The 27,989-nt window shown below is 37.9% G+C and overlaps 1 protein-coding gene across 2 annotated transcripts in view; it reads left to right on the top strand.

Moving 5' to 3' along the window:
* Positions 1–22,356: 22,356 nt before the first annotated feature.
* The window catches only part of onecut2 (one cut homeobox 2), a 49,717-nt gene continuing 44,084 nt past the window's right edge, over positions 22,357–27,989 (top strand). For both annotated transcript variants that reach the window (XM_050053852.1, XM_050053853.1), the window contains exon 1: positions 22,357–23,864. In XM_050053852.1, coding sequence (XP_049909809.1) covers positions 22,658–23,864 — 1,207 coding nt within the window. In that variant the 5' untranslated portion in view covers positions 22,357–22,657. The remainder of the gene's footprint in view (positions 23,865–27,989) is intronic.

Here is a 27,989-nt window from a genome sequence, read left to right on the forward strand (position 1 = left end):
CCAGCTGCTGTGAGAGGCAGCAAAACATCCTTTCATTTTATAGTTACAGTTTACTAATAAAACTCTCCACAGTATGAACAGTGGTTACATGAGCCTCAAAACCAGACACAACTCACCCACTTGAACATATGAGGGCCAGTTGGCATCTTGACTATTAATATTCATAATCTGGTATTTCTCCATGAGTTTATTGTGACCACAAGCAACCCTGTCTCCTTGAAATTACGTCTGTATAATACTAAACTGCTCTCTTAATTATATTGTTGTGGCAGTGTAGTTGCTTCTTGGATAATGTTGAGACACAACATTTCTTTAAGGTACCGGGACACTAAACAACATCCTTCAGTCAGCGTTATGAGAGGCTGAATTAAGACATAGTCAAGGGGGAGTGAAGCAGAACGACCTGCTGTCAGTCACCTGAGTTTGTTTTCCCATATAGCACTGATGAAGCAGGATGACATCACCAAACTGTCCAGAACTTAAGGACAACAATCTATCAGGACTGAATGTGTTATCAACAGTAAATAAGGATTTGTCCACGTTGCACAAGGGTCAGACCCCATCCTGTGACCTTTAACCTCTGTGGGGGGAGGGGACGGAGGTCCATGTGGCTTAACATGATGAAACAGTACGGAGCAGTGTGAGGTTGTGTCAGTTCAACAGCGATGAAACCACAGAGATCATTCACATTATATCTTGTATTTCAAACTGCACTGACGGCTAATCTCTGTAGCTTCACTTCATCTCATCAACTGATCACACAGTTACTGATACCTTTATCTCACCTGATCAGTTCCTTGATGTCATCTCATTTTATTCATCTCACTCAGTCTTTAAACTTTTTCTCTTTTAACCATTTGTGTTAAAAACTCTGCTCTGGGTTTAAACATGGAGAATTATTAAACTTTTATTGTGTTTGGAAATTTAATGATGTGAAACAAATCAAAACATTCAAACTATATAATTTTCAGTTAGACTGTGAAGAGGTCCACTGAGACCTCAGATCAGCTCATGTAGGAGGCTGTGTGTGTGTTCATATCGTTTTTTCTAAACAACATTAAAGATAAGACTGTCAGTGGAAGACTTTGATCTCACACACACACACACACACACACACACACACACACACACACACACACTCCACAATGTCCTCACTTTTTCCAAAATGTCGTCACTTCACTACAAAGTCCATGACATTGCTTAAATGTCCTCATTTTACTTACATGTCCTCACTTTCCAAAAAGTCCTCACTTTACAAGAAAAAGTCCTTCACTTAAATGTCCTCATTTTACAAATAAGTCCTTAACTTAGTTAAAAGTCCTTACTAAACTTAACACTCTTTACTTTATTTAAATGTCTTCACTTAAGATGTCCTCACTTTACTAAAAAGTCCTCACTTAACTTAAATGTCCTCACTTAACTCGAAAGTCCGCACTTTACTTAAATGTTCTCACTTAAATAAAATGTCCTCACTTTACTAAAAGTCCTCACTTAACTTAAATGTCGTCACTTAACTTGAAAGTCCACACTTTAAATGTTCTCACTTAAATAAAATGTCCTCACTTTACAAAAAAGTCCTCACTTAACTTGAAAGTCCACACTTTAAATGTTCTCACTTAAATAAAATGTCCTCACTTTACTAAAAAGTCCTCACTGAACTTAAATGTCCTCACTTAACTTGAAAGTCCCCACTTTACTTAAATGTTCAGTTAAATAAAATGTCCTCACTTTACAAAAAAGTCCTTACTTTGCTTAAATGTCATCACTTAACTTAAATGTCGTCACTTAACATGTCCTTACTGAACTTAAATGTCCTCACTTTACTAAGAAGTCCCCACTTTAATAAAATGTCTTCACTTAACATGTCCTCAGTTTTACTAAAAAGTCCTCACTTTGATAAAATGTCCTCACTTAACTTGAAAGTCCCCACTTTAGTTAAATGTGCTCACTTAAATAAAATGTCCTCACTTTACTAAAAAGTCCTCACTGAACTTAAAAAAAGTAAACAAAAAAAAGTCCTTACTTTACTTAAATGTCCTCACTTTACTAAAAAGTCCTCACTAAACTGAAAAGAAGTATAAAAAAAAGTCCTTAATTTATTTTACTAAGAAGTCCCCACATTACTTAAATGTCCTCACTTTACTAAAAAGTCCTCACTTTACAAAGAGTCCTTTCTTTACTAAGTCCATACTAAGTCCTTTACTTGAATGTACCCTCGTTACAAAAAAGTCCTCACTTTACAAAGAGTCCTTTCTTTACTAAGTCCGTACTAAGTCCTTTACTTGAATGTACCCTCTTTACAAAAAAGTCCTCACTTTACAAAGAGTCCTTTCTTTACTAAGTCCGTACTAAGTCCTTTACTTGAATGTACCCTCTTTACAAAAAAGTCCTCACTTCACAAAAAGCCCTGATTTTACTAAAAAATCATCACTTATTAACATGTCCTCATTTTACTTTAATGTCCTCACTTATATAAAATATCCTCACCTTAATTTAAAGTCCCCACATTACTTACATGTCCTCACTTTTCTAAAATGTCCTAACTTAACAAAAAGTCCTTTTTTTCCCAAAAAAGTCCTCACTTTACAAAGAGTCCTTTCTTTACTAAGTCCGTACTAAGTCCTCATTTTACTTAAATGTCTTCTAAAAAAGTCCCCACTCATATTAGTCCTGACTTTACTTTATTAAATTATGATGTGAAAATGCTCTCACAAACGTCCTTACTTTCTGAAGAATGTCTATAACTATTACACACACACACACACACACACACCAACAATCTGAAACGCTAACAGAGATGATGTCAGCCAGCAGCAGCCTGCAGGTCGATACGTCGCTGCTTTAGTTTTTAGGGAGTGTGGTCAAAGGTCAGAGGTCAGGGAGTGTCTCCTGAACCACAGTGAGGATGATGAGCCAAAGAAACTTTGTCAATAAACATCAAACAAGTGTATTTTTAAAAAGATCTTTTTATTGTGATTTTCATAGTTTTACAGTCAAAGCCGAAGAGTGAAGTCATGAAGTAAATAAATACATTTGCAAACTTCACAAAATAAACAAACACATAAATTGCATAACAAATAAATGAATATCAGGCCCTTAAAAAAGTCTCTCAAAATCAGGGAGATGATAAACTGCATCAATTCACCTGACTACAAGTAAAATATAACATTTTAAATGTAAACTGGGACAAATGTCTTGTGTAATAAAGATGTGTGTGTGTGTGTGTGTGTGTGTGTGTGTGTGTGTGTGTGTGTGTGTGTGTGTGAGCCTCTACTCATTTGCACATACATTATATGTTTGTCTCGTCCCTGAGGTCCTAATCAATCACTATCTCCTGCTGTGTAATTGTGTCATCACTCCTACACCAGCAGAAAAATATAAAATATCAATAATGATCACGGTAATACTTGAAAGATTAACTGGTACAACAAAAAAGAACATTCGTAAAAAAAAAATTAAAATAATTCAAAATTACATTAAAAATAAAAATCGTGCACAAATATTTTTTAAAATTCTTTCACTAACATTTTATTTATATTCAATTACAGAAAAACTAAAAGATAAAATTGTATTATTATTGTTATTATTATCTTTTATTATTATTATTTTCCCCCAGTGGGGCTGAGCAGAAACAGAAACAACCGCCAGAAGAATGTAGGTCAGCAGCGTGTATGTAAATGAGAGAGGTCAGATGGCGTGCGCCGGGGGTGGCTGACCTCTGACCTCTGACCCTTTGCGCCGCTTCATGTCAGCAGCTGCTAACAAAAGAAAACCTGCAGCGGTCAACAGCTGGAATTAAAACAGGCCTCGGTAATCTCACAAATTGGGATTGTGTTTAATTTGAACAAAACAATTTGTAAACGTCCATACGCTTAATATTTTACAGTTTGGTGCGTGATATAATAATATTATATTATTAAATAAATAAATAAATAAATAAAAAGGGAAATAAAAAAAATACATGAATTTTTTTAAAGTAGGACAACATTGAGCTGAACTGGAAAAAGCACAGAGGGTTAAAATAAAATAAAACAAAAGGCAAATGAGATGGAAATGTTTAACGTCACATTGTTTTAATTGTTGACGTTAAAAGATAAAAACTATTGATTCCTGCAGGAGGAAATGAGGTCAGTGCAGCAGGGAAGAGCTAAAAATATAAACATTACAAATACGTAAAAATATAAACATTACAAATACGTAAAAATATAAATAAGATACAACCAAATAATAAAGTAAATAAATAAATAAATAAAAAAGAATTTAAGTAAGTGAGTAAACAGGTAAATAAATATGCATATAGATGTGAGCAAATCTGTAAAAAAACAACAACACGTAAATATGTTAATTGTATATGAGTTTGTTTTTTTGTTTGTTCTTTTTTAGTTTTGTAAAAGAATTATATTAATTACACAATAAACACATTATAAAACCTGCAATAAAGTGTAAAACCAAAAAAAGAAATTTAAATTAAATTAAATTAAACTAAATTAAACTAAATTAAATTAAATTAAATTAAATTAAATTAAATTAAAGTAAAGTAAAGTAAAGTAAATTAAAGTAAAGTAATTTAAATTAAATTATATTGAATTAAATTAAATTAAATTAAATTAAAAATTAAATTAAATTAAATTAAATTAAAAACTAACTAAAAAAAAAGTGAAAAACGTTATAATATTCTGGCTAATAGACCCAAAATCATAGAGGTCCTAATTGGGTCTAATCCCACATAAAAGAAGAAACTTAGAAATGAGCTGCGGTCGCTGGTCGACATGAGAGACGATCACTTCTATCACACACTGGAGAAAATATCAATACGCTGCATCTCTGACTTGAGTGTGTGAATGTGTTTTGGCACATAAAACAGCCCTGCTAATCTGCTGTCGTCTCCGATTCAACCGTGCGGAGATGTGAAATATTAATGCGGCTCTTCTTCTTGGTCTCTTTGATCACAAGTGTGAAAAACTCAGAAACCCGCGGCCTCGGTCTGCAGCCGTCGTGCTGATTGTCGGCGCCGTCTTTGGGGCCGAGAGGAAATCAATAAATCAAATGTTATGATTAAAAGAGCAACATGCCAGAGGACATTAAATAATCATGCAGGGAGGAGGAAGAAGAGGAGGAGGAGGAGGAGGAAGAGGAGGAGGAGGAGGACTCCCCGCCTTTAGTCCTGTAGTTAATAAATAATGACTGGGCTGCAGTGNAAATAATCATGCAGGGAGGAGGAAGAAGAGGAGGAGGAGAAGGAGGAGGAGGAGGAGGAGGAGGAGGAGGAGGAAGAGGAGGAGGAGGACTCCCCGCCTTTAGTCCTGTAGTTAATAAATAATGACTGGGCTGCAGTGATTTTGGGAATCACTTTTGTCAACAAGGAGGCTCATGATAAGACACAGTTCTTTGTGGACATATAAATAAAGTTGACTGAGCAGAGTAAATGTTTTCATGCTGAGAAATGCTGAAATGTTTAATGAAGATCATGATGTGAGTCGAGTTTAGAGTCAGTCTGGTGTTGTTGCTCTGGGTTAAAGTTGACTGGGCAGCAAACTGTCTGTCTGGGGTGTCATCATGTATCCCTGTTTGACATTACAGTCCAGGGTGCAGTGTTTTGTTTCTTTTAGGACAGGAGTCTTTAGTGTTTTTCAGGTGGTTTGAGTTGAAGGTGTGAGAAAGAATAGTATCAGTAACATTGTTAACACTGTGCTACATTACAGAGAAATACAAAACCGTACTAATGAACCTTCATTAATATAGGCCTATATTTTATCTACAAGTGCACGTCACACACTGAGCGAGCCGCCTGTTAATGACGCTGTGGGCTAATGGGCATGTAGCTACTTCCATGTTTCAGATGATACGTCATGTTTGTAGTCGACCAATGAAGATGAGTTTACATATCACCTTGGGTTCGTCCTTCACCTTCTCAAAATGATCCCACACTTTGGATTTCCTGCCCGACATGTTATTAACTAGCCTGTGGAATAACCGCAGGTACCAGCCCTGGAAATTAACCTGACGAGGACACTTCCTGTGTCTGTCCTTTCAAATTAAATCCCCACATGGTCCAGTCATATAGGTTTTGGATTTATTTTGACAAGGTGCAGTTTGTTTTCTGCGACTAAGCGACCAATGAAATCTTGCCGACTGATGACCGTTCTGGTCAACTAATGTCAGCAGCTGTAGCGTCACTAGCTGTGTTAGCTTCAGCCTTTGCACTTTTGCCGGTGGTTTCTGAGGTGGACGATGTGTCAGAGTCTCTTGCTTGAAAGGGTACAAGACGATCCATTGTGGCTCCCAAGAGTTTTCGTACACTTGGAATAGTAATAATGCAATCTTGAAGAAACAAAACCCAAGGCAACTCTTCTCTGGTACAAAAGTTAAAAGGCCTTTATTAAATGGCTAGTTCATGATGAACATTAAAAACCCCATGTTCATCTTGAACTAGCCATTTCATAAAGGCCTTTTAACTTTTGCACCAGAGAAGAGTTGCCTTGGGTTTTGTTTTTTCAAGATGTACTGTACTTCCTGACTAAAGAGCACCTTCCTGGATACCATGATACTGCAACCCACATGAGCGCTTCATCTGCTGTTGTCTTTAATAATAATGCTAATTGCCCATCCCCTGTTGTAGAGTGAGTAAATAACAGACAGCTACTTGACAGAGACAGCAAACTAACTCGACAACATGGCCAAACCCAAGTATGACGCTGAATATATCAAACTGTGTGGACCTTGAACTAATGACTAGGGAGAAATCTGGACCCTGTGGTTGGACCAGTTGGGAACCACTGATGTAAAGACACATTTATCAGAGCTAATAATATGTTGGATCCATTTTAGTGTGTATTTTCAGACAAATTTTTTGAATTTTGGAAGTAAAGAATGGGGTTAATGGAAAACACCTGGAGAAGTTTTTCAGCATAAAAAAAATTACGTGTGTTAGTTAGTTAGAGAAGTTATTTTAAGAAGCTGGTCCAAATCAAAAACATCTCGTCATTTTTGAGTAGGACTGAATTAAAATAAGTTAAAATATCTCAAATAAAATAATGTGACGACTAAATATCAATATAACTTTTGGATAAATATTAAGTTGGTTCAACTTAATTAAGCTTTTTGAGTTCAAAACAAATCATGTTGGTCATATTAAACTAATTGAGTTTGTCAGATTATAAAAGACTGCTTTAAAAGATGCATGCAAATTGTTACTTTCATTTTCGCAGTTGAACCAGTGGATTCTGAGTGCACACAAAAAAATCTCAAAGATTTACAGAAAATATTCTTTGTGACAGAGATAAACATTTCTGAAATCGCAAACGTGAGATTTAAAGCGACTCCGTTTGCTTTGGACCTCATTGATTTGGGTGAAGTCAGAAAGTTTGACAGATAAAAATGTCACGTAAAGTATCGTCCTGTGCTCCTGCTGAAGCAGTTAGAATATAAGCTGGTTTCTTCAGTTATTTTGGGAGTGCAGGTTTGATCCTTGATGCAGTTTGACTTGTTTTCAGCTCACGCACTGTGACTTTAAATGCTTTAAATTTGGGATATTTTAAAGAAGTCAGCAGTTTCACAGTGTTGTATTTGGAGTTGGGAAACGATGATGATTTTATGTTTTTTAATATTTTCTTTACAGGCACAATCATGGTTAAATAAAGGTCTGAACTTTAAAATACTCTGCTGTAGTGATACGTCAACATAAAAATAACTCAAACCTCTCTAATTTTTTTGTCTTTTTAACAGCATCACCATGACAGATACGACCATAACACCAGATCTGAAACTGGAATATATTCAGGATTTAAAATGTATTATTTAATGTGTACTGGTAATGTTTCCGTTGGGGAGGTGAGCAGCTAAACCCCGGGTCAAAAGTTTTGGATTTTTAAAACTGGGTTTTTTTTATTTAGCCTAAAAAAGGATGAAGACAAAACAGTCAATATGATCGAATTTCAAACCTAAAACCTGAGTCTTCAACAGCAGGTCCGCCTATTTTCAGATGTGTAAAAGGCAGCAGTGTTCAGAGCTGCAGTTTAATTGACTTTTGTATAAGTTTCTGTACAAATATTGTAGCTGTGTTAGAACATGGAGCTTTTAGAATAGAATAGAAAACCTTTCTTGTCCAGCCACATCGAAATATGTCTTCAGTTTCAGTTAAGATAAAAGCAATATGTAAGTCATATGTGGACGAAGCCGACATTCAGTACCTGTAACTGATGTCATCTTGCCCATGTCTGTAATTTCATTTTCTGTTTTTTTTTTTAATTCTGTAAATACTTTGTGTGTGTTCATTCACTGTCACTATAAAAAATGTACCATTGCGTGTGCAGTCACGTAACTCCACCCCTGGACTGAGCAACTTGGCTTGTGGCTTGGCTTGTGTATTGAAGTTATACTGAAGCTGTATTTGTGCGCTGCGTTGGCGTTCACTGATTGTTTTGCTACTGGAAAATAAAAAGGTGTGGAAAAAAGGAAGGGAAATTTGGTTTAAAAAAAATAAAGGAAAGGGTTTAAAGCAAACTGACTTTGTAAAAATAAAAAAATAAAAAGGAGAGGACAGGGGGCCCAAAATTTGGTGCTACACCCCTGTGCTCAAATATTAACAATTCATTCATATATTAAACAGACGTCATAAAAAGCAGCAGCAGTCACTAATATCTAATAAAAGTCATGCAGTCAGAAACTGGATAAAAAAACAGGTCAAGATTCAAACAAACACACAATAAAGTTTAATAAATGATGGTGGAAATGCAGCTCCTGTATTGTCTTATCTGTGGGTTTGCTTCATTTTGTGTTAAAAAAAATGTGCCGGTTCCACTTTAAATGATAAAACATAAGCTGCTCTGCATGTCCCCAAATGTACAGATAGATACAGAGGACATGACCTCTGTGTCCTCAGCTGCAGCCGTGGTCTGTCCACATGTATTCATACGGTGCTCTGTATTATACTACACACACACACACACACACACACACACACACACACAGAGTTATCAGCAGTGTTAACTAATGTGCTCAGATGAGGAGTAAAGCTGCCCTCAGATCACCGAGCTGCTTCTCGGAGAGGAAACTGAGCTCACATGGAAATTTATCACTAATATTGATCTGAATTAGCATGAGCTGCCTCCGCCCGTGGCCATGTTCCCTCTGATGTTTGCTCAAACATACTCCACTGTGTGTGTGAGTGTGTGTGTGTGTTTGTACTCAAACTGTCAGCTGCTGAAGTGGGTTTAATGAGGGAGGACGATGAGCTCTTTAATGATGTGAATTATATAAAAAAAAACCTGATTAGAGAAATTATTTCAGAATATATTTTCTTGCCTTTCTCACCTCCGTCTTATCTAAATATCTAACAAACAATAAAAGCTGTTCATCCTGGACGTTCAGGGGAAATTCATTTATTTTTTAATTGTTTAATATCTCCTGGTAATTTTTCTGTTTGTATTTTTCTGTCTACATATCACTGTGGATCCTCTGTGACTTAAACGTGTCATCAAAGTAAAGCTTTACTGTTTATTTTAGGTTTTATAAAACAGAGTAATGGCATTAAAAACACTGAAATACAAAATGTTCTAACATTACACAGTGGCAATAAAATAACTACAGCTGCATTTTGAATTGAGGTCATGTGTTGTGTGTTTTGGGGGGATAATTATGGATTTTACAAGTTTAGGGGGAGCTAACATTCTGCAATTGTAACTCACAAACTGGGTGTTTTATAGTCTGATTCCAGTGTTGTCATACTTAATGCATTTAATTTAGACCAATTTAAAAGCAACAAATAAAAGACAAGCATTTGTTCTCATTTCGAAAGGAGAGCAAAATATAGAAAAACAAGATACCGTAGGGGTTAAGTCATTAACAGAGCACTGCAGGTGTTCGTCAGGGCTTTAAAAACATACATCACAGGTGAGGCCACACCTATAAAGTAGCAGGAACCAAATGGCTCTTGGGGCCACACCTCGTTAATAATTCAGCCACTACAATAAAGACTTTTTAATTTTTCCTTCCTCGTTTTTTCAGAGTGCCTGGATCTCCTTCCTGTCGATCCTGTTGTTTCCCGATCTCCAGGAGCACACGACACAAGATTTTGATCTACGTCTGTATATACAGAGCAACCAGTCGTCTCTCTATTTTACTATTTGTCTTTATTTATTTAATAAAAATAATGAGAATAATAACTTTATTTAGAACGCTCTTTTATACAAGCTATACATACTAATTACAAGTAGATAGATAGATAGATAGATAGATAGATAGATAGATAGATCCTTCAGACTTTCTTTGTGGTAATATCTCTGACGTGCTTGTGACATGTGTAAGTGTAAATTTCAAAAATTCCAAAAGCAGCAACTGTGAACAGAAACAGAAAATACGGTATCCACCCCTAACCTGAGGGACATGTATGCAGGACACTATGATGCAAGCATAGAACAAACAACAAGTATTAAGACGTCCACATGAGCCTGCGTACGCAAACTTAATTTTTATCAGTTTTGCTGCTTTTAATTGTGTTTTTTTTTTTTATTGTAAATCATTTAATAATTAATTTTACCTTTTATATCTTTAAGTGTGTGCCCTTTTTATTATGTTTTATATTTTTCTGCTCTTTTTTTTTTTAATTGAATCTCCCTGCTGTATGAAATGTGCTGACTTGCCTTGGCAAATATTCTGACCTGGGTGGGGTGGGAGACACAGGGGGACTCAGGACCTCAGTATCTGTAAAATCCTGGCTACATTCAAGGGCCTGAAAATCTGCAATAACTTAATTTAAAAAAATTAATTACTCACATTTATTAAATTATTATTTAAATTTTAATCAAATTTATTTACTGAAAAAGTATTGGAGATATATGGACATATTTATTCTGCTAACAACTGATATTTCTGTAATTATTTATGACTTTGTGCCGCTTGGTTTACATGCTGTAATGTGTGATATTATCATTTTACCGACGACTTCTATTTAGCATCATTTCCTTACTGCCTCAGTGCCTGCAGGGCTGATGTGTAACAGTGTGAACAGGAGCTGAATGTGGGATGTTCTCACTGTATTGTTGCATCTCTGTTTTGCTCCTCCTGATTTTGTAGCTTTATGTTTGTGTTTCTGAATTTGTCTCTTGAAGAACTGAAGTTAAAATTATCCAGCAGGTTCACACTGACACAGTCACATTCATGTCTTATAGATACAGAAGTAAATGAATATTGCACGTTCATACATTTGACATCCTTTATTTTAAAAGTATGGCAGCACCAGTTAAAGGTTAAAACAATTCTCTCTGTCCGTGTGATATCTGAGAGTGATGTTGAATCCCTTAAAAAGTCATACAACCTTAATTTGAGGTATCTTGTTTTTATCATAAGTGATTTAATGACTGAATCTCATGTACAAAAACATAATTCTTTAAGTGGCTGTTTTGCTGCTGGTGTTAAACGCCAGTTAAAGAATGCACAATGACTCGTGTGCAGACTCATGAAGGTGTGAGGTGAGGCTGTTAAATGAGTGTTTATTCAGAGCTGCAAACGCCATGATAGCGGCGTGCGGTCACATTTGAATACAGCGGGTTGGCTCCGCACGCGGCCATTGTGTTCCCATTAAAAGCCGATTTCACGGCCAACAGAACCGCAACAAAGGAGGCAGCAGGTCTGAAAAGTTTGAAAAGACTTGAGGAGAATAAAGGAGGAAGAGAAAGAGGAGGAGGAGGGAAGAAGAGGACGAAGGGAAGGGCGAGGAGATAGAAGGAAGATCATGGAGGTGTGTTTTAGTTATATATATGCATATACATATCACAAATATACCACAAATCTCTAGACATAGTATTTAATATATCTCTACATATCTGATTATATTTGATATCTGATATATGATTATTATGATTATATAAAATCACCTTATATTAAATTTAAATTTCTACTTATCTCCACATCTTCAATAAAATATGTCTTTTTATCTCTGTGTTTGCGTCTCAGCTGTGTGTTATCTGTGCACATGTGCATTTCTGTTTTATCTCTACATATTTAAACGCAGTGTATTTCTCCTATAAACACAGTCTATATCTCTAGAAATCTCCAAACTATCCGCACACGTCTCTGTATTATTTGAAAACATGTATTAATTAATTACTTCCTCGTCTTTATGTTCATACAAACCTTTGTGTTCCTTCTATACACTGTGTTTATTTTAGTGTCTGTACTAGTCTATAACTTGTCTTATATGTATATCTGTATATCAGCAACACGTCTGTGTGTCGATAACTCCACATATATTTAAACACAGTTCTGTATTTGCCCCCCTACTAATTTGTTTCATCACTTTATATAAAATCAAGTCAGTATTTAATCTTAACAGCTGTTTAAATCTTTACTTACAGTATCGCTGATAACTTATTTCTCTTCCTATATATATTTTCCTATATCTACGTCTCTATCCATATTATTTCAGAATATGTATAAATTAATAAGGTTTATACAAATCTCTTCATCAGCTCTATACTGCAACAATTTTAATCACTGTATCATCTCTGCTAATTTTTATTTTACACAATAAAATCTCATCGAATATTTATCTCCCTGAATCTTGAATGTTTATTACCTTTTCATATGTATGTCTATAATCCCTATTTCAACATCACGTCTAAATTAATCTCTACATTTACATTTACATCCATTAGTTATCTCTATTTCACCTAATTTATCTCAATTAACCTCGACATTAGCTCCAACATACTCTACAGTATATATTTATTTTTCTCCTGAGTCTCTACAATATCTCCATAAATATATGTTTCTATAAATTTCTACATTCCATTTCTCAATCTTATTTAAGCTTTGTCTATTTCATATTTAAATATCATAATCAGAGAAGCATTTATTGCCAAGTAGGTTTCACTTACAAAAAATCTGCTTTGGTTTTTTGGTGCACACATTAAACAAACAACTTAAAAAGAAGAATAAAAATAAGGCAACACTCAAGCACATAAATATAGTATAGAAAAATTACAATAAAAACACAACTAAGATACTTTTAAAACGTGCTATAACATAAAATACGTACATGTCTCAGATAATCTGCAGTTTGGTGCAGGAGGTGCAAAAATATTACGCAGGCAAAGTGCAAAAGTCGCAGAGCTGCAAATATAACAGTCCAAAATGTGAGTTCATATAAATAGTGTCTGCATGTATCTCTACATTTTTAATGGTGATTTTTTAAAATTGTGCATCATCTACCTTTTATATCTTTATTTCCTCTCTGAATAGAAATCATTATAATCTACATTACTGCAGTATACGTCTACATAAACCTCCACAGTATCTGTACATAACTTGGATTATTATCTTTATGTTTCTCCATCAAACTCTACAATATCTGTACATATATATTTCTTTATATAAATCCAGCTCTATAATTCTGCATATTATCGTCACATATCTCAACATAAAGTCTCTGTCTCTGCGTCTACACTCAACCTGTCTCTTTTATTTAACACTACATAAATATGGCTGCCATGAAACACCAAAACACACTGAACAGGACTCACCAGCAGCCAACCACTGCAGGAGGAGGAGGAGGAGGAGGAGGAGGAAGAGTTTACGGCCGGACAGATGGACCCCCGCTCCAAAACTGCTGGGTCATTTAGAGAGGGAGGATGACACTGGCTGTCCTGAGAGAAAAGAGTGAGACAGAGAGAGTCAGTGGGACAGATGCGAGGCAAAGCGGAGCAGTGTTTGTCACTAACGCTATAGATTAGCATGTGGTCTCCAGCACAAAGCTGCAGATCAATACTGCTGCTCTGTTGGCAGCAGATGGCCCGGGACACAGAGAGACAGAGAGAGAGAGAGAGACAGAGAAAGAGAGAGAGAGAGAGAGAGGAAGCAGGAGGAGGAAACGTCCTGAGATCAACCTGCAACTCTGCAGCTTTATGCACACTTTACAGCCTGACGCTCGCTTTCAGACGGAGAATATGACTCACAGAGGAACCTGCTCCGTCACCAACTACTGCCTCATCTCTCATCTCTCTCTGAAACTGAGCCACAAGTTCCAACATGGATTATTTAATTATTAATTTAGCAGCGTTTGGATGAAGCTGATGTTAATTATTTTGTCTTGTTGCTTTTAATTTATTTTCTCTCATTAATTCTAAACTCAGCTGACTGATAAAGATTGTTCCTGTTTCTCAAACAGCCAAATTAAATTGAAAGTGAAAATTAAAATAAATGATGCTCTTGTAATAAAACTAAATCCACAATGGCTACATTTTTTTTTTTTTTTACAAATGTAAACTTGCCTCAGAGCACTGACTCATTTCAACAGTTAATTATAATGAAAAAACATGTTTAATATTTGTTCACAAATTGTAAATAAAATCTTAATTTGAATCCGTTTTAAAGCAGCGCTGCTTACTAAAGCACAGTTTAAACAATGACACTTAGAAACATCACATTCACAAAAATACATTAAAAAATACTTTTAAATTGAAATTTTTACATGCTTCATTATTTCTGGTCAAGCATTTTTAACTTGTTATAACAAAATCTGAAAAAATAAAATATAACTGACGAGTACAGACAAAGAACCATATAAGTCCATATTTTCAAAATTTGAATAATACATATTTTTTTAGTTTTCTTGGACTGTACACCACATTTTTGTAGTTATTAATCTGTAAAATGCACAATGCACATCCCCTCTTTTTATTTTATTTATTTTCACGTTTTTTCCTAAATTAATTTTTTTTAAACGCTAAGAAACAGGAAACGAAGAACAGAAAAATATGAAAGAAAATGTAACAAATATATACGCTCTGACAAAGATTCATGGGGTTTGTGGATAAAGCTTAAAATAAATTAGTGTTTCAGCATATTAAAAATGTGATTGACAACTTATTTTTAAGAAGTTGTTAAAAATCAACAGCATTTTGACATTTTTGAGTAGGATGAAATTAAAATAAATGAGTGTCATTTACAGTACACACACTTAACATCGCTACACAACTTTTGGACACATTTTAAGTTGGTTCAACTTAAATAATTTTTTCAAGTTCAAAGCAAATCATGTTGATTGTACTATATATATAATATAATCAAGTTGGTTGGATTCTAAAAGATTTGTGGGATTGACCCAGTAAGGTCAGAGATGGAACTTAGTTTAACTTAATTTTTTAAGTTGAACCAGTGGGTTATTTTGTCGAGTGTAGATTTTCTGTGAGTTGTACTATGATGCAAAATATATGTGAAATATACAACTTTAAAACCAAAACAGCACGCACAGATGCAGCAAATATAATCTATGAAATTAGTAGGTTGCAGCAGTTTCAAAGTATACTGTGGTATAAACACTGACCGTTATCATAGTGTGTACATCTGCTTATCCAGAGCGCTGAAAAATAATGCAACCAGACAGATAATCTCACCTTTATTTATCAAAAAGGAGATTTTTTAAACACATCTCCCTAAAAACTGGTTAAGTTTCAATTATAATGATGCATGAAAAAAATAAATCCTTTAATAATAATAGTTTTATACACTATACCTTGAAACCCTAATATTTTCTGAGACAGGTATTGTCTTAATTTCATACTGTTACAACCCTTGAAATGAGAATGTCATTTCCCACAGTTTGACACGACATGACTCAGCTCAGAGAAGATACACAGGCTAATGATTATCTCAGTCAGTCAGTCAGTCAGTCAGTCAGTCAGTCAGGGTGCTACTGTGGTGCCACTGATGTGTGCAAACAACTCACTGACCAAACTTTAACTTCCATGTTTAATATCATATTTAAATATGTTGAGTGGTATTATGTCTAAACAGTATCTTTCTTTCTACATAAATAAAAGTATTTCATAACACGGTCAAAGTAAAGTGATCTTAAGCACGTAGAAGCCAACACCTGACTGCAGTATGAGCCTGTGACACATGAATTCACACTAATTATATGATGCTCAAATTGCACAATGTTACACGTTTGTACATGTATTTAACAGTCATTCATTTTCTGTAACTGCTTATCCTCTTAGGAGTCGCAGATGTGCTGGAGCCTGTCCCAGCTGACACTGGGTGAGAGGCAGGGTTCACTATCACAGGGCTGACACATAGAGATAGACAACCATTCACACTCACATTCACACCTACGGACAATCTTTGGACTGTGGGAGGAAGCTGGAGTACCTGGAGGAAACCCACGCTGACACAGGGAGAACATGAAGACTCCATGTTCCAGAAGGGCTCCCACGCCCTAGGTTCGAACCAGGAACTCTCTTGTTGTGAGGTGACAACGCTAACCACTGCACCATTGTGCCGCCAAAAAAAGCATTAACTTAATGTTTATTTATTGTCTATCTACCAGTGTATTTGAGTTTTATAAAGTGGAAAATGACCAAAATAAAGACATCGCTGCATTTCACTGCCAAAAGTGTGTGTGTGCGTGTGTGTGTGTGTGTGTGTGTGTGTAGATTGGTTAACACCCTGTCAGTTGTGTCTCTCAGCCTCTCAGTATCCGCAGCCGTTAACCAGTCGACCTGTCACTGAGGACAGTTTCCGTGACTTCATGAGGAAAAGTGCTGAGGCTCATGGGAGCTGTAGTCGTGCTAATCAGAATTATAACGGTTTAAACCTTAAAATGACGACATGTTGGCGTTTTAGTTTCACACGTTCGTCTACGATAACGAAGGAACACGTCTCCGCTATTTTAAAGTTCTGACATAAACGCTCTGTGAGGAGGGGGCGGAGCTTTAGTCACTGCCTGGCAGTGATGTCAGTGTTTTGTTTACACCTCCATATTGACCACAAACTCTATCACTTCCTCCTCCGCCTCTTGGTCCTCCCCCTCCTCCCCCTGCAGCTGCTCCTTTACAGTCTCCCTCCCCCCACCTCCTGTACCTTCCCCTCCACCCTCCACCCTCCATCCTCCCCTCCATGTTGGACACAACCTCCACCTCTTCCATGTCTCTATCACCTTCATCTTCACTTTCCAGCTCCTACTTGTTCACCTCCTCTCGTCTTTCTGTATCTCCTTCACCTCATCCTCTTCCTCTCCCCTCCCACCTCCTTCCCTCACAGCTGGACTCCATCTCCCTTCTTCACCTCCTCGTATTCTTTCACTCCTCCCTCCCTCGTCTCTCTGACCTCCCATGTCCTCTATTTGTGCTGTGAAACGTCAGGTGGAACATAAAATAGCGGCCGCCTCTCAAACGGGCTTCCCTCAGCAGGACAGCTAAAAGTTTTAGGTGGAGACAGACAGAGAGACAGACAGACAGACAGACAGACAGACAGACAGATAGACAGGTCGTCCCTCAGCAGACCCCCTGCCTGTCTCCCTGACAGCTGATCAAAAGGAGAAAATGGGTCAGGCTTCTGTTCTTCTGTCCTTAATTACACAACAGTCTTTAAACAAAGCAACATCTGCCCAACTCCCCGTCCTGCTCCTCCTCCTCCCCATCTCTTCCTCCTCCACCTTCTATTCTGCCTTTTACATCCCCTCATCACTGAGCCTCAGTGAGTTTGGTATCACTCCGACAGGTCTGTGATTTAATAAGAATTTCCACAAAATGTCCTTAAAAGAATGATAAAATTTTGGGGATAATATCGACAGTGTTCAGTTGGTTCACTTCCAACTGATTAATTCCAAATTGTGAACGTACCCTCGACCACTGCTGACTACTGTTTGCAACCAGCTAGCAACCCTTTGTGGCGTTTCCACCTGTGTTTGCGGCATCAAATCTGGGTGTTTTACAATGATCCATTGCTCCGTTTCCCAAACAAATTTCATCAAACAGTGAGTAAAGTTAAATCAAAGACAGTGAGTTTATCATATCTCCTGTCATAGCGTCTGTAGGCGGCTATTTTATACTTATTTGGAAGCCGCATTAGGCACCAATCACAAAAGAAGACTAACCAAAGCGTCTTTCATTTTTAAATTATAATCAACCCTGGTGTCATTTTTGTGTTTTATCATGATTTTCAATGATAAAGAGGCAGAATTATTAGTAATTTAATATAAAATAAGTGTCCGTGTGATTGTTTTTGTTCTTGTCTCTCTCTTGTTACTATATGATGATGGATCAGAGAGCGATAGGGAGACACACACACACAGAGGGAGGCAGACAGAGTTATTTAGCAGCCATTTGTCCTTGGAAGTGTAATGAATTGTAAAGTGAACCAGCTACAGGCCATAATGCTCTTTCAATGCAGCTCCCACGCTCATCACTCCACCCAGAGACTGTCGATTACATCCCAACACACACACCAACACATCATTTACACTGCATCAGTCTGCGCTCAGCACTGTGAGCTGCACAGCTGCACACGTCTGTTCAACACAACACAACACTGCATCTATTTACTGTATTGTTGTTCATCTCCTATAACGTTATACCATGTAATGCTACCTTCTGTTGCTTTTACATAATATCACACCACGTCACAACATGACAGAGCATATTATGACGTTATGTTGTGTCATGGTGTAGTCTGATTTTATACATTATGTCATAAGATGTCATGATATGTTCTGTTACATCATATCACTTTAATTGATCCATAAATAAATCAATTCATTACGTTTCAAGAAGCATGGTCTTTTTTTAAACACGTTATGTTGTCATGTCATCCTACATCATGAGAAGGGTCTAGCTGCAGAGCTCCAGACTTGGGCCCAAATCACTGAGGCACAAAAACCACTTGATCATGGTTAGGAAAAGATCATGTTTTGGCAAGATATGCCCCTTTTTTGGGAGGCACAATCCCCGCTATGTTTGCAATAAACATATGCTTTTTGTGGCAGTAATCTCAGAGGAAATATAGTGACGGGTTGCTAAAAAACATCAATTAAAGCCTAAAAAGCTGCTAGAAAAACACAGATGGGTCACTACTAAACACCCACATTTTAAGCCTAAATGGGCTGCTCTACAAACAAAGACAGCTCTCTACATATCACCCTTGTTTGAAGCACAAAAAGCTGCGAGAAAACACTTATGTGTCACTACAAAAAGCTCATGTTTGAAGCCTAAAAAGCCCCTAGAAAAACAAAGATGGGCGACTAGAATCACCCAAATTTGAGGCTAAAAAGCTGCTAGAAAAACATGGACTGGTAATTACAAAACATCTGCATTTGAAGCCTAACAATCTGCTAGAAAAACAGATGGACTACTACAAAACACCCATGATTGAGGCTTAAAAAGCTGCTAGAAAACACAGACAGGTCACTACTAAACACGCACATTTAAAGCCTTAAAATCTGCTAGAAAAACACAGATGGGTAACTACAAAACATCCACGTCTGAAGCCTTAAAAGCTGCTACAAAAACACAGACCCATCATTACAAAACACCCAAATTTGAAGCCTGAAAAGCAGCTACAAAAACAGACATGCATCACTACAAAAAACCCACATCTAAAGCCTAAAAAGCTGCTAAAAAAACCCCAGACAGGTCACTACAAAACACCCACGTTTAAAGCCTACGAGGTGTAACTAAAGCACAGAAGGGTCACTAAAAAACACCTAAGTTTGAAGCCTAAAAAGCTGCTACAAAAACACAGACAAGTCATTACAAAAAACCCACATCTAAAGCCTAAAAAGCTGCTAAAAAAACCCCAGACAGGTCACTACAAAACACCCAGGGTTGAAGCCCTAAAAGCTGCCACAAAAATGCAATTGGTCATTACAATGCACCCACATTTAAAGCCTGAAAAGCTGCTAGAAAAACACAGATTAGAAACTTACAAAACACCCATATTTTGAGCCTAAAGAGCTGCTGAAAAAGCACAGATAGGTAACTACAAAAAAGCCTTGTTTGAAGCCCACAAAGTGCAAATAAAACACAGACGCGTCACTACAAAACACCCACGTTTGAAGCCTAAAAAGCTGCTAGAAAACAGGATCACTAGAAAACACCAACATTCGTAAGGAAAACTAAAATAAAACACCCTCAGTTTTGGGGGAAGTTTTGCTGCCTATCAAGTCAGTTCTGGTTTTATCATGTGTTTATCAAGTGCTGTTTCCTGTCTCCTTACTTTATCTCAACAATCAGAGGCAGCAGGTGATGAAAGCTGAGATGAGATCAAATTTTAATGATCCCTGTGGGCAAATTGCTTCTTTGCAGGAGCATCAGAGGAACAACCAGCATCCTCTGTTTGAAAAGAGTACAGTGAATGTAAACATCTGCAGGATGTAAAGGTACATCATTAACTCTCAACACACATAATGTTGGCTGAATTCATTTCACATTCATTTCCATGTGACCCCTTAAGTAGGCTTTCTCATAAAGTTCTGATATAATATATATTGAATATATACATATATATATATATATATATATATCGTCTTAAAAACAACCTGGCAAACTCTATCTTGTGATGAAGATCATGTGGTATGACTGAAAGCTCCACAAGAGCTACTAAATTGACTAAATGTGGTGAAATTGTTTTCTCAGCTGCTGTGCCAAGAAAAAGTCACAATAGTATAGAAATATATGAGGGGAGACACCCCAAGTGAATAAGGTAAACATTTAGATATCTCCATGAAACTTCCCAAACTGACCACTTGCACTGAGACAATTATTTTTTTTTTACATTACAAGTATTTTTATTTTTTTGCTTCAATTCAGAAATAATGCATTGTCTGATTAAATATGTGCTTTCTGCATAAATTTCAAGAACAGTAATCTGAACTCAAATAAATACCGAAATGTTTATTTCAGACGTTTTCTTTCCACTACTTTAAAAAGATACGTTATGCAAGCAAAATGGCACGTAATCTCAACATTGACCAGTGCACCTGATGAAGATCATGTGATTTGATTGAAAGCTCCAGAACTGCTACTAAATGGATACTGCAGTGAAATTGTTTTCTCAACTGCTGTGCCAAAAGAGTTACAACAGTATAGAAATAAAGCTATACTGACACGGACAGTTAACTACATAACACCCACATTTGAAGCCTAAAAAGCTGATAGAAAACACAGACAGGTCACTACAAAACACCCACATTTGAAGCCTAAAAAGCTGTTAGAAAAACACAGACAAGTCACTACAAATCACCCACATTTGAAGCCTAAAAAGCTGCTAGACAAACACAGGCAGGTCACTACAAAACACTCACATTTGAAGCCTAAAAAGCTGCTATAAAAACACAGACAGGTCACTACAAAACACCCACATTTGAAGCCTAAAAAGCTGCTAGAAAACACAGACAGGTCACTACAAATCACCCACATTTGAAGCCTAAAAAGCTGCTAGAAAAACACTGACAGGTCACTACTAAACACCCACATTTGAAGCCTAAAAAGCTGCCATAAAAACACAGACGGGTCACTTCAAACCACCCACATTTGAAGCCTAAAAAAATGCTAGAAAAACCCAGACAGGTCACTACAAAACACTCACATTTGAAGCCTAAAAAGCTGCTATAAAAACACAGACGAGTCACTACAAAACACCCACATTTGAAGCCTAAAAAGCTGCTAGAAAACACAGACAGGTCACTACAAAACACCTACATTTGAAAACTACAAATTCGCTACAACAAAAGCACAGATGGGTCACTTCAAAACACCCACGTTTGATGCCTAAAATGCTGCCACAAAAACACAGTCTGGTACAAAACACTCACAGTTGAAGCCTTAAAAGCTGTTAGAAAAACACAGACAAGTCACTACAAAACACCCACATTTTAAGTCTAAAAGCAGCTAGAAAAACACACATTGGTCACATGACCCTTATGAAGATCTATGATTCTCAACGTGTTGGGTATTTTTAATCTATTTTGCCACTCAAAATAATTTCTTTGTTTTAATATTTGCACAAACCCTTCACTTTGCCTTTGATTGTTTTTGAAAGAGACTTGCATTTTTTATTTTTTGATTGAGAGTATACTTTACTCATGCAATTCACATAAAGATAAAGTTAGATGAGGATAAGTTGAATGGAATATTTGGTCCCACATCCACACTGTATGTTTTCAGTTATTTTTAATTGATGATTCTGGCCAATTAATGTGCATTTGTAATGTGTAATATTAAATAAGGAGAAACTAAATGCCACAGGGCAGAATATGACACCTTACACTCACAGTTCAGTGCTGCAGACAGGTCACTGTAGTAATATCAGCATCGTTTCTAAGGATTACTACAACAATAATGATTTTTCGTTCAAATCCCACCCGTAGGAGCTTCACCCTCCACACACCGCTGCATCCATCAAACACACTGATTGGCCCGCTGGCCTCTTGCACCACTCCCTCCATATCCCTACAGACCCCTCTCATTGGTCCACTGCACCGTCAGTCGGCCGGGTGACGCCCCTCCACCGAGCCCGCTTCTCCCCCTCCTCCTCCCGCAGCAGGTTGGGTTGAGCGGTCGGCTAGGGGACCGTGGACAGCTCCCGTCTGAGGAGCAGAGTAACGCAGGAGGAGGAGAGGGCTGGATATGGGGGAGCCACCGCACAGGCCCGTACGATCGAGATAAAAACACTTTTTCTATGTGCACCTACCGGGGAAAATACACAAAGACACGGAGCTGGAGAGGCCTTAGGAGGACGAGGAAACACCCGAGGAAGTGAAGGAAAAGGGGGAATACGGCTACTGACCCATCCCGGCGCATCAGGGGAGAAGCAGCAGGAGAAAGGAGGAGAAGAAGGAGACATAATTCCGCTCGACCTGATGGACTGAGAGGACAGATGAATGAAGACTGCCTACACTAACGCCTATCGATGCCTGGCCAAGGACCTGGACGCTTATGCCATGAACACGGACATGACAATGGACAGCATTGGCAGCCTGCATGGCGGGGTGGCCGTGGGCTCCGTGGTCCCTGATGCGGAGCTGATGAGCGGCCACAGCCCGCACCACGGCCGCGGAAGCTCATCGGGGGGACCCGGGGCGGCGGCGGCAGCGGCGGCCACCCTGCGGATACACCAGGACCTGGCCGCCGCCGCCGCGTCATCCCGCTCGGCCATGGTGTCCGGCATGGCCACGATACTGGACGGCAGCGGGGAGTACCGTCCGGAGCTGTCCCTGCCGCTGCACCACGCCATGAGCGTGCCCTGCGACACGTCCTCTCCCGGGATGGGGATGAGCGGCACCTACACCACTTTAACGCCGCTGCAGCCGCTGCCCCCCATCTCCACCGTGTCGGACAAGTTTCACCATCACCACCATCACCACCACCAGCGGCTCTCCGGGAACGTGAGCGGGAGCTTCACCCTGATGCGGGACGAGCGGGGGCTGCCGGGCATGAACAACCTCTACAGCCCCTACCACAAGGACCACATGTCCGGGATGGGTCAGAGCCTTTCCCCGGTGCTGGGTAACGGCCTGGGCTCCATACACAACACCCAGCAGGGTCTCCACAATTACGGCACCACGACGCACGGAGGCCACGACAAGATGCTGAACTTCGAGGCGCACCACACCGCCTCCATGCTGGCCAGAGGGGACCACCACCAGCACCGAGGCCTCGGTGGCCCGACGGCCGGGATGATGCCGCACCTGAACGGGATGCATCACCCGGGGCACCCGGCCGTATCCTCGGCGGGCCACCACCCCCACCCCCACCTCCAGTCTCCATCCCACGGGCCCGTGTTGGCTTCCACCAGGGAAAGACCGCCCTCCTCCTCGGGGACGCAGGGGGTGAACAGCTCGGGGCAGCTGGAGGAAATCAACACCAAGGAGGTTGCGCAGAGGATCACGGCGGAGCTGAAGAGGTACAGCATCCCCCAGGCCATCTTCGCCCAGAGGGTGCTGTGCCGCTCCCAGGGGACCCTGTCGGACCTCCTGAGGAACCCCAAACCCTGGAGTAAACTAAAGTCAGGCCGGGAGACCTTCAGGAGGATGTGGAAGTGGCTGCAGGAGCCCGAGTTTCAGAGGATGTCGGCCCTCAGACTGGCAGGTAAGAGCTGGAAACAAACCGCGGTGCCATGCTGCTGTTTGGGGCTTGTGTTGTGCGTCTGGACCAGAGGAGGAATATTTTTAAAATCTAAAACCATTTTGACTTTTTTAAATCTTTTGCTGGCTTTGTTTTGGTGTTTCCTCGTGGCTTCTGTCCTGCACAGCAATTTAGATGAATGAAATTTATTTGGAATCGCTGCTGTTATGATTACCATTATTGATCAATAACAAAAAGAGATCGATAGGAAATGACAAGGTCACGGGATTTCCCTCCAACAGCTTTGTGCACTAACCCAGATTTCCCTGTCCCTGCGTGTCAGCTGGGAAACACTTCACTTTCAATAATTATCGGTAACAATTACGCTCCAAATATCAGACAAATTAAAAGCGTAAAAACAATATTTGGGGGGAAATAACAGCAGAAGTGAAAAGATAAATGCAGTGCTTTGATTTTAAAATAATCAACTGGAAATTTTGCACACAATTTGAGGAAAGAATTAACCAATTAAACACATTAGAGTTTATTAAATGAAGGGGTGAACATGTTAATTGTCAGTGTCACTCAGTGCTTTTATCCTATTCCGCTGCTGCTGCTGTCATTAAAGGCTCATTATGGTATCAGCAGACACAGAGGTGTGTGAGAGCAGGCACAGAGGCTCGGACAGAGGATTTGTGTTTGATTGTGAGGAGCCTCCAAGTGATCAGACGGCTGTGACATAAACATGAAGGTGTGGAGCATCAGTGGGTCTGGTGCCCCCTCTAGTGAGGAAGCTGGTTTCTGTCCCGACAACCAGCCTCTATTGTCTGCAGGGGGACAGCAGCAGCAGCAGCAGCAGCAGGAGCATAAACAGGATCATGATGAGAGGGGATACTGTTCTGTTTTTATTATATATTATAACAAGAACAGAGTTTAAAGCTGCTGTGAGGTTCAGTGTGTCTTTGCTGAGTACAACCTGCATTTAATGTATTTAATTAAGGTGTTTTTAAGGCAGTTTTGAATTTTGTGCACCTTCATGAAGAGGAAGCATGTTTGAATTTCACTTGGGCACGTGTAGAAAATAACTTCATGCATTACTGTTAGAGTTTAAACTAATTGTGTTTAGAGATTTTGTTGCTTTATTGGGATTTTTGTATTAAATTAGAGTTGATTAGTTGAAAGAAAACACAAGTTCAATTCAATTTAGTAGCTCTTTTTTATTAATCATGCTTTCATCTGATTTTTTGTCAGATATAAACATAAAAAAAATCAAAGAAATTAAATATACTCAGTAACATAATAAAAACAAGCTGTAGATTAATATAAAACATGAGAAGGTGAACATGAGAGGAATGCATGGCTTGTAATAAAGTGAAGGATATGTTGAATAACCTCATCGACAGGGATCAAACTGTTTATCTGAGCTTTTTGAAGCGAAGAGGATAATGCTGATTACCTCCAAAGCTTTTCATATGTTGAGAAAAACATCAGCTTTGTGACATCTTTTTAAAAAAAATAGGGTGTTTTGAAGTAGAGGGAACACGTAACTCCTTTTAAGATCCAAAAAGAGAAATCTAAAGCACCAATGTTGTGTTCACTAGTTAGCGACAAATGTTATTTAATAATAATAAAGTTACACATTTTTGAATCCATATGTTACTTGAGGTGAAGCTCCTAATTAACCTAATTTGAAATGGCGAACAGTAACATCTGTAACAAATAGATTTTAGCTGCTTTGGGATATTTGGAAATATTATTTTCCACTTCACATGCACTGGCTTTTAATAATGAGCACAACTCTTGATAATCCTAATTTTGGACACATGGTGAGCAAGATGAGGAACTCTGTTTTAAGTTGTAACATGCGTCATTTATTGTAAATGTATTTTCAGCTTCATTTGACTTTGAGTGTCAGCAGCTCTCAAGATACAAATATAGATACAGAACTAAAAGTCAATACAGCTCAATAAAGTCAGGACACAGATAAATAAAACTATTATGTACAGATCAGAGGTTTCAGAATAGATTTATGTATCTAGGCAAAAATCATACACTTTTTTAAAAATGAAATAATTATTATCAAGTGTTGCTGTTAAACAGCAGGTTAACTGTTATAAAGAACGCTGAAGTTAAATTGTCAACGACCATTTGAAATTATGTGAAATGAGAAAACTTTCCATTAAAACTAAACGATTCAATGCTTCTTTATGGGTTCAGAACATTCCTGTACTTCTTTGGCTGAAAGAAACCCCCCACTAAAACTGGATTATTTACATATGTAAAATAAGTAAAAATAAAAGACTCCCATAGTCATGAAGCTGTTTTTCTAATTCAATGGAAACTTTATAATTTGGAGATACCTAGTTTTCATTAGACAGTGTTTTACTCTACACAATGCAGTGTTGACTTTATGTTAAAGTAAATTAATTTTGCTTTAAATTTACTTTTATTCCACTTTGACATTTTTATAATTTCTTTTTAAAGATTTAATGACTTTTTACACCATTTTGAATTGAGTAAAAATCTGCAGTGTGTTTATATTTCTTCTGGTATTACTATAATATATAAAATAATAAACCTTCAGCATAAAATTTATACTCCGAAATTTTAGATATATATTTACTTTTTCAATATATAGTATTTGCAGGACTTGTTGGAAAGCAGCTTGTGCGTCCTCTTTTGAATAAAATACAACATTTAAAACATAAGGAAATTACGCGTCTAAGTTTTATATAATATATGTAAAAACTTTAATTCAATGGAAAAATCTACAGTGCACCATGTCATTCCTAAAAGTGGAAAGTAATTATTCCTTATTTTAAATGTAATAATTGAGATAATTAATAATATTTGAGTTGCCTCATTACTCATTTTAATTGTATTTCATAAAGTACAAATCATTTGGTGTAACAAGATAAAATATTTAGCGTTAAAACTGCACAAGAACCAGATTAGAGATTAAAAATAAGAGGACAGAAAATAACAAATAAATTATTATGTTCCAATATTCATAGTTGTATAAAGTTAGGTTCATTTAGTTTTTACAAGTGAATATATATCGTGTAATATTTGTATATATGGACATTTCAATTATCATCCATATGACTAATAATTTTTAAAATAATAAATCTAATACAATCAGTTACAATCATATTCCAATAAAGTGCTTTATTTCCTATACTGAATACAAACTTCACTGAATTAAATATAAATAATATTCGGTCATTATTACTCAAACATTTCAACAGTTTATTTCCTGTCATATCTGTATAATATTCCTACAGTATACTTTTATGAGCTCAGTGAGTTTATGGATCATATATCATAATCTGAAGTCATATATCTGCCATGGTTTCATCTGACACATCCTGGTGTCCTTCCTGATATTCAGTGTCTGCATCATATTCCAGTGTTTGCTCCTGATATCTGTTCAGTACCCTTTCTAAATTGTTCGGAGATTTGCTGTGGTTGTTTCTGTGGTGTAAATGTGACATGGTTTCCAGTGGCTGAATAGACTCGTATCAAGAATAACGACTGCAAATAGGCCGTGTTTTCTTTTCCTTTATCTCCAATTAAGAGGAGATCCAAACATCCCAGCTCGGCCAGCTGATTCTTAAAACATTGATCGGAGTTTTGCATTTAATTAGCCCAGATTCGCTCCGGTGGGTTTGGTCCAGCTCGTGTTTTAAATGTGTGCACGTGCTAATGTGGATGAGATTATCTCTGCAGGACGTGAGTGTCGTTTCGTCGGGGGTTCTTTGGTTTTCAGGGTATTTGATGATATGTGTCAGTGGGAAATGACATGAGTGACGGTGGGAGGAGGGTGGAGCTGGAGGAGAGCAGGGGAGTGTTCGTGTTACCTGTGTCGCCCTGTGTGTTGTAAAATGTCAGCGTGCAGATACACACTGAACAGAGTGGTGCTCATACAGCTGTGTGACGGAGCTGCACTCATCTGCTCTCACTCTCATTAGGGAAAACACTCACTGGCTGCTGTTTGTATCAGACTGTTTTCTTTTTCAAAATGCCCAACGTCCACAAATCAAACCTGAAACCATTATGGTTGGGTATTGACTAGAATATTTAGATACTAGTTCCAATAGTTAGGCTACCGAAGTTGAGTTTTGGTCTGATACAAAAATTATACTTTGT

This window comes from Epinephelus moara, chromosome 9, assembly GCF_006386435.1.
Source record: "Epinephelus moara isolate mb chromosome 9, YSFRI_EMoa_1.0, whole genome shotgun sequence".
Classification (NCBI taxonomy): domain Eukaryota; kingdom Metazoa; phylum Chordata; class Actinopteri; order Perciformes; family Serranidae; genus Epinephelus; species Epinephelus moara.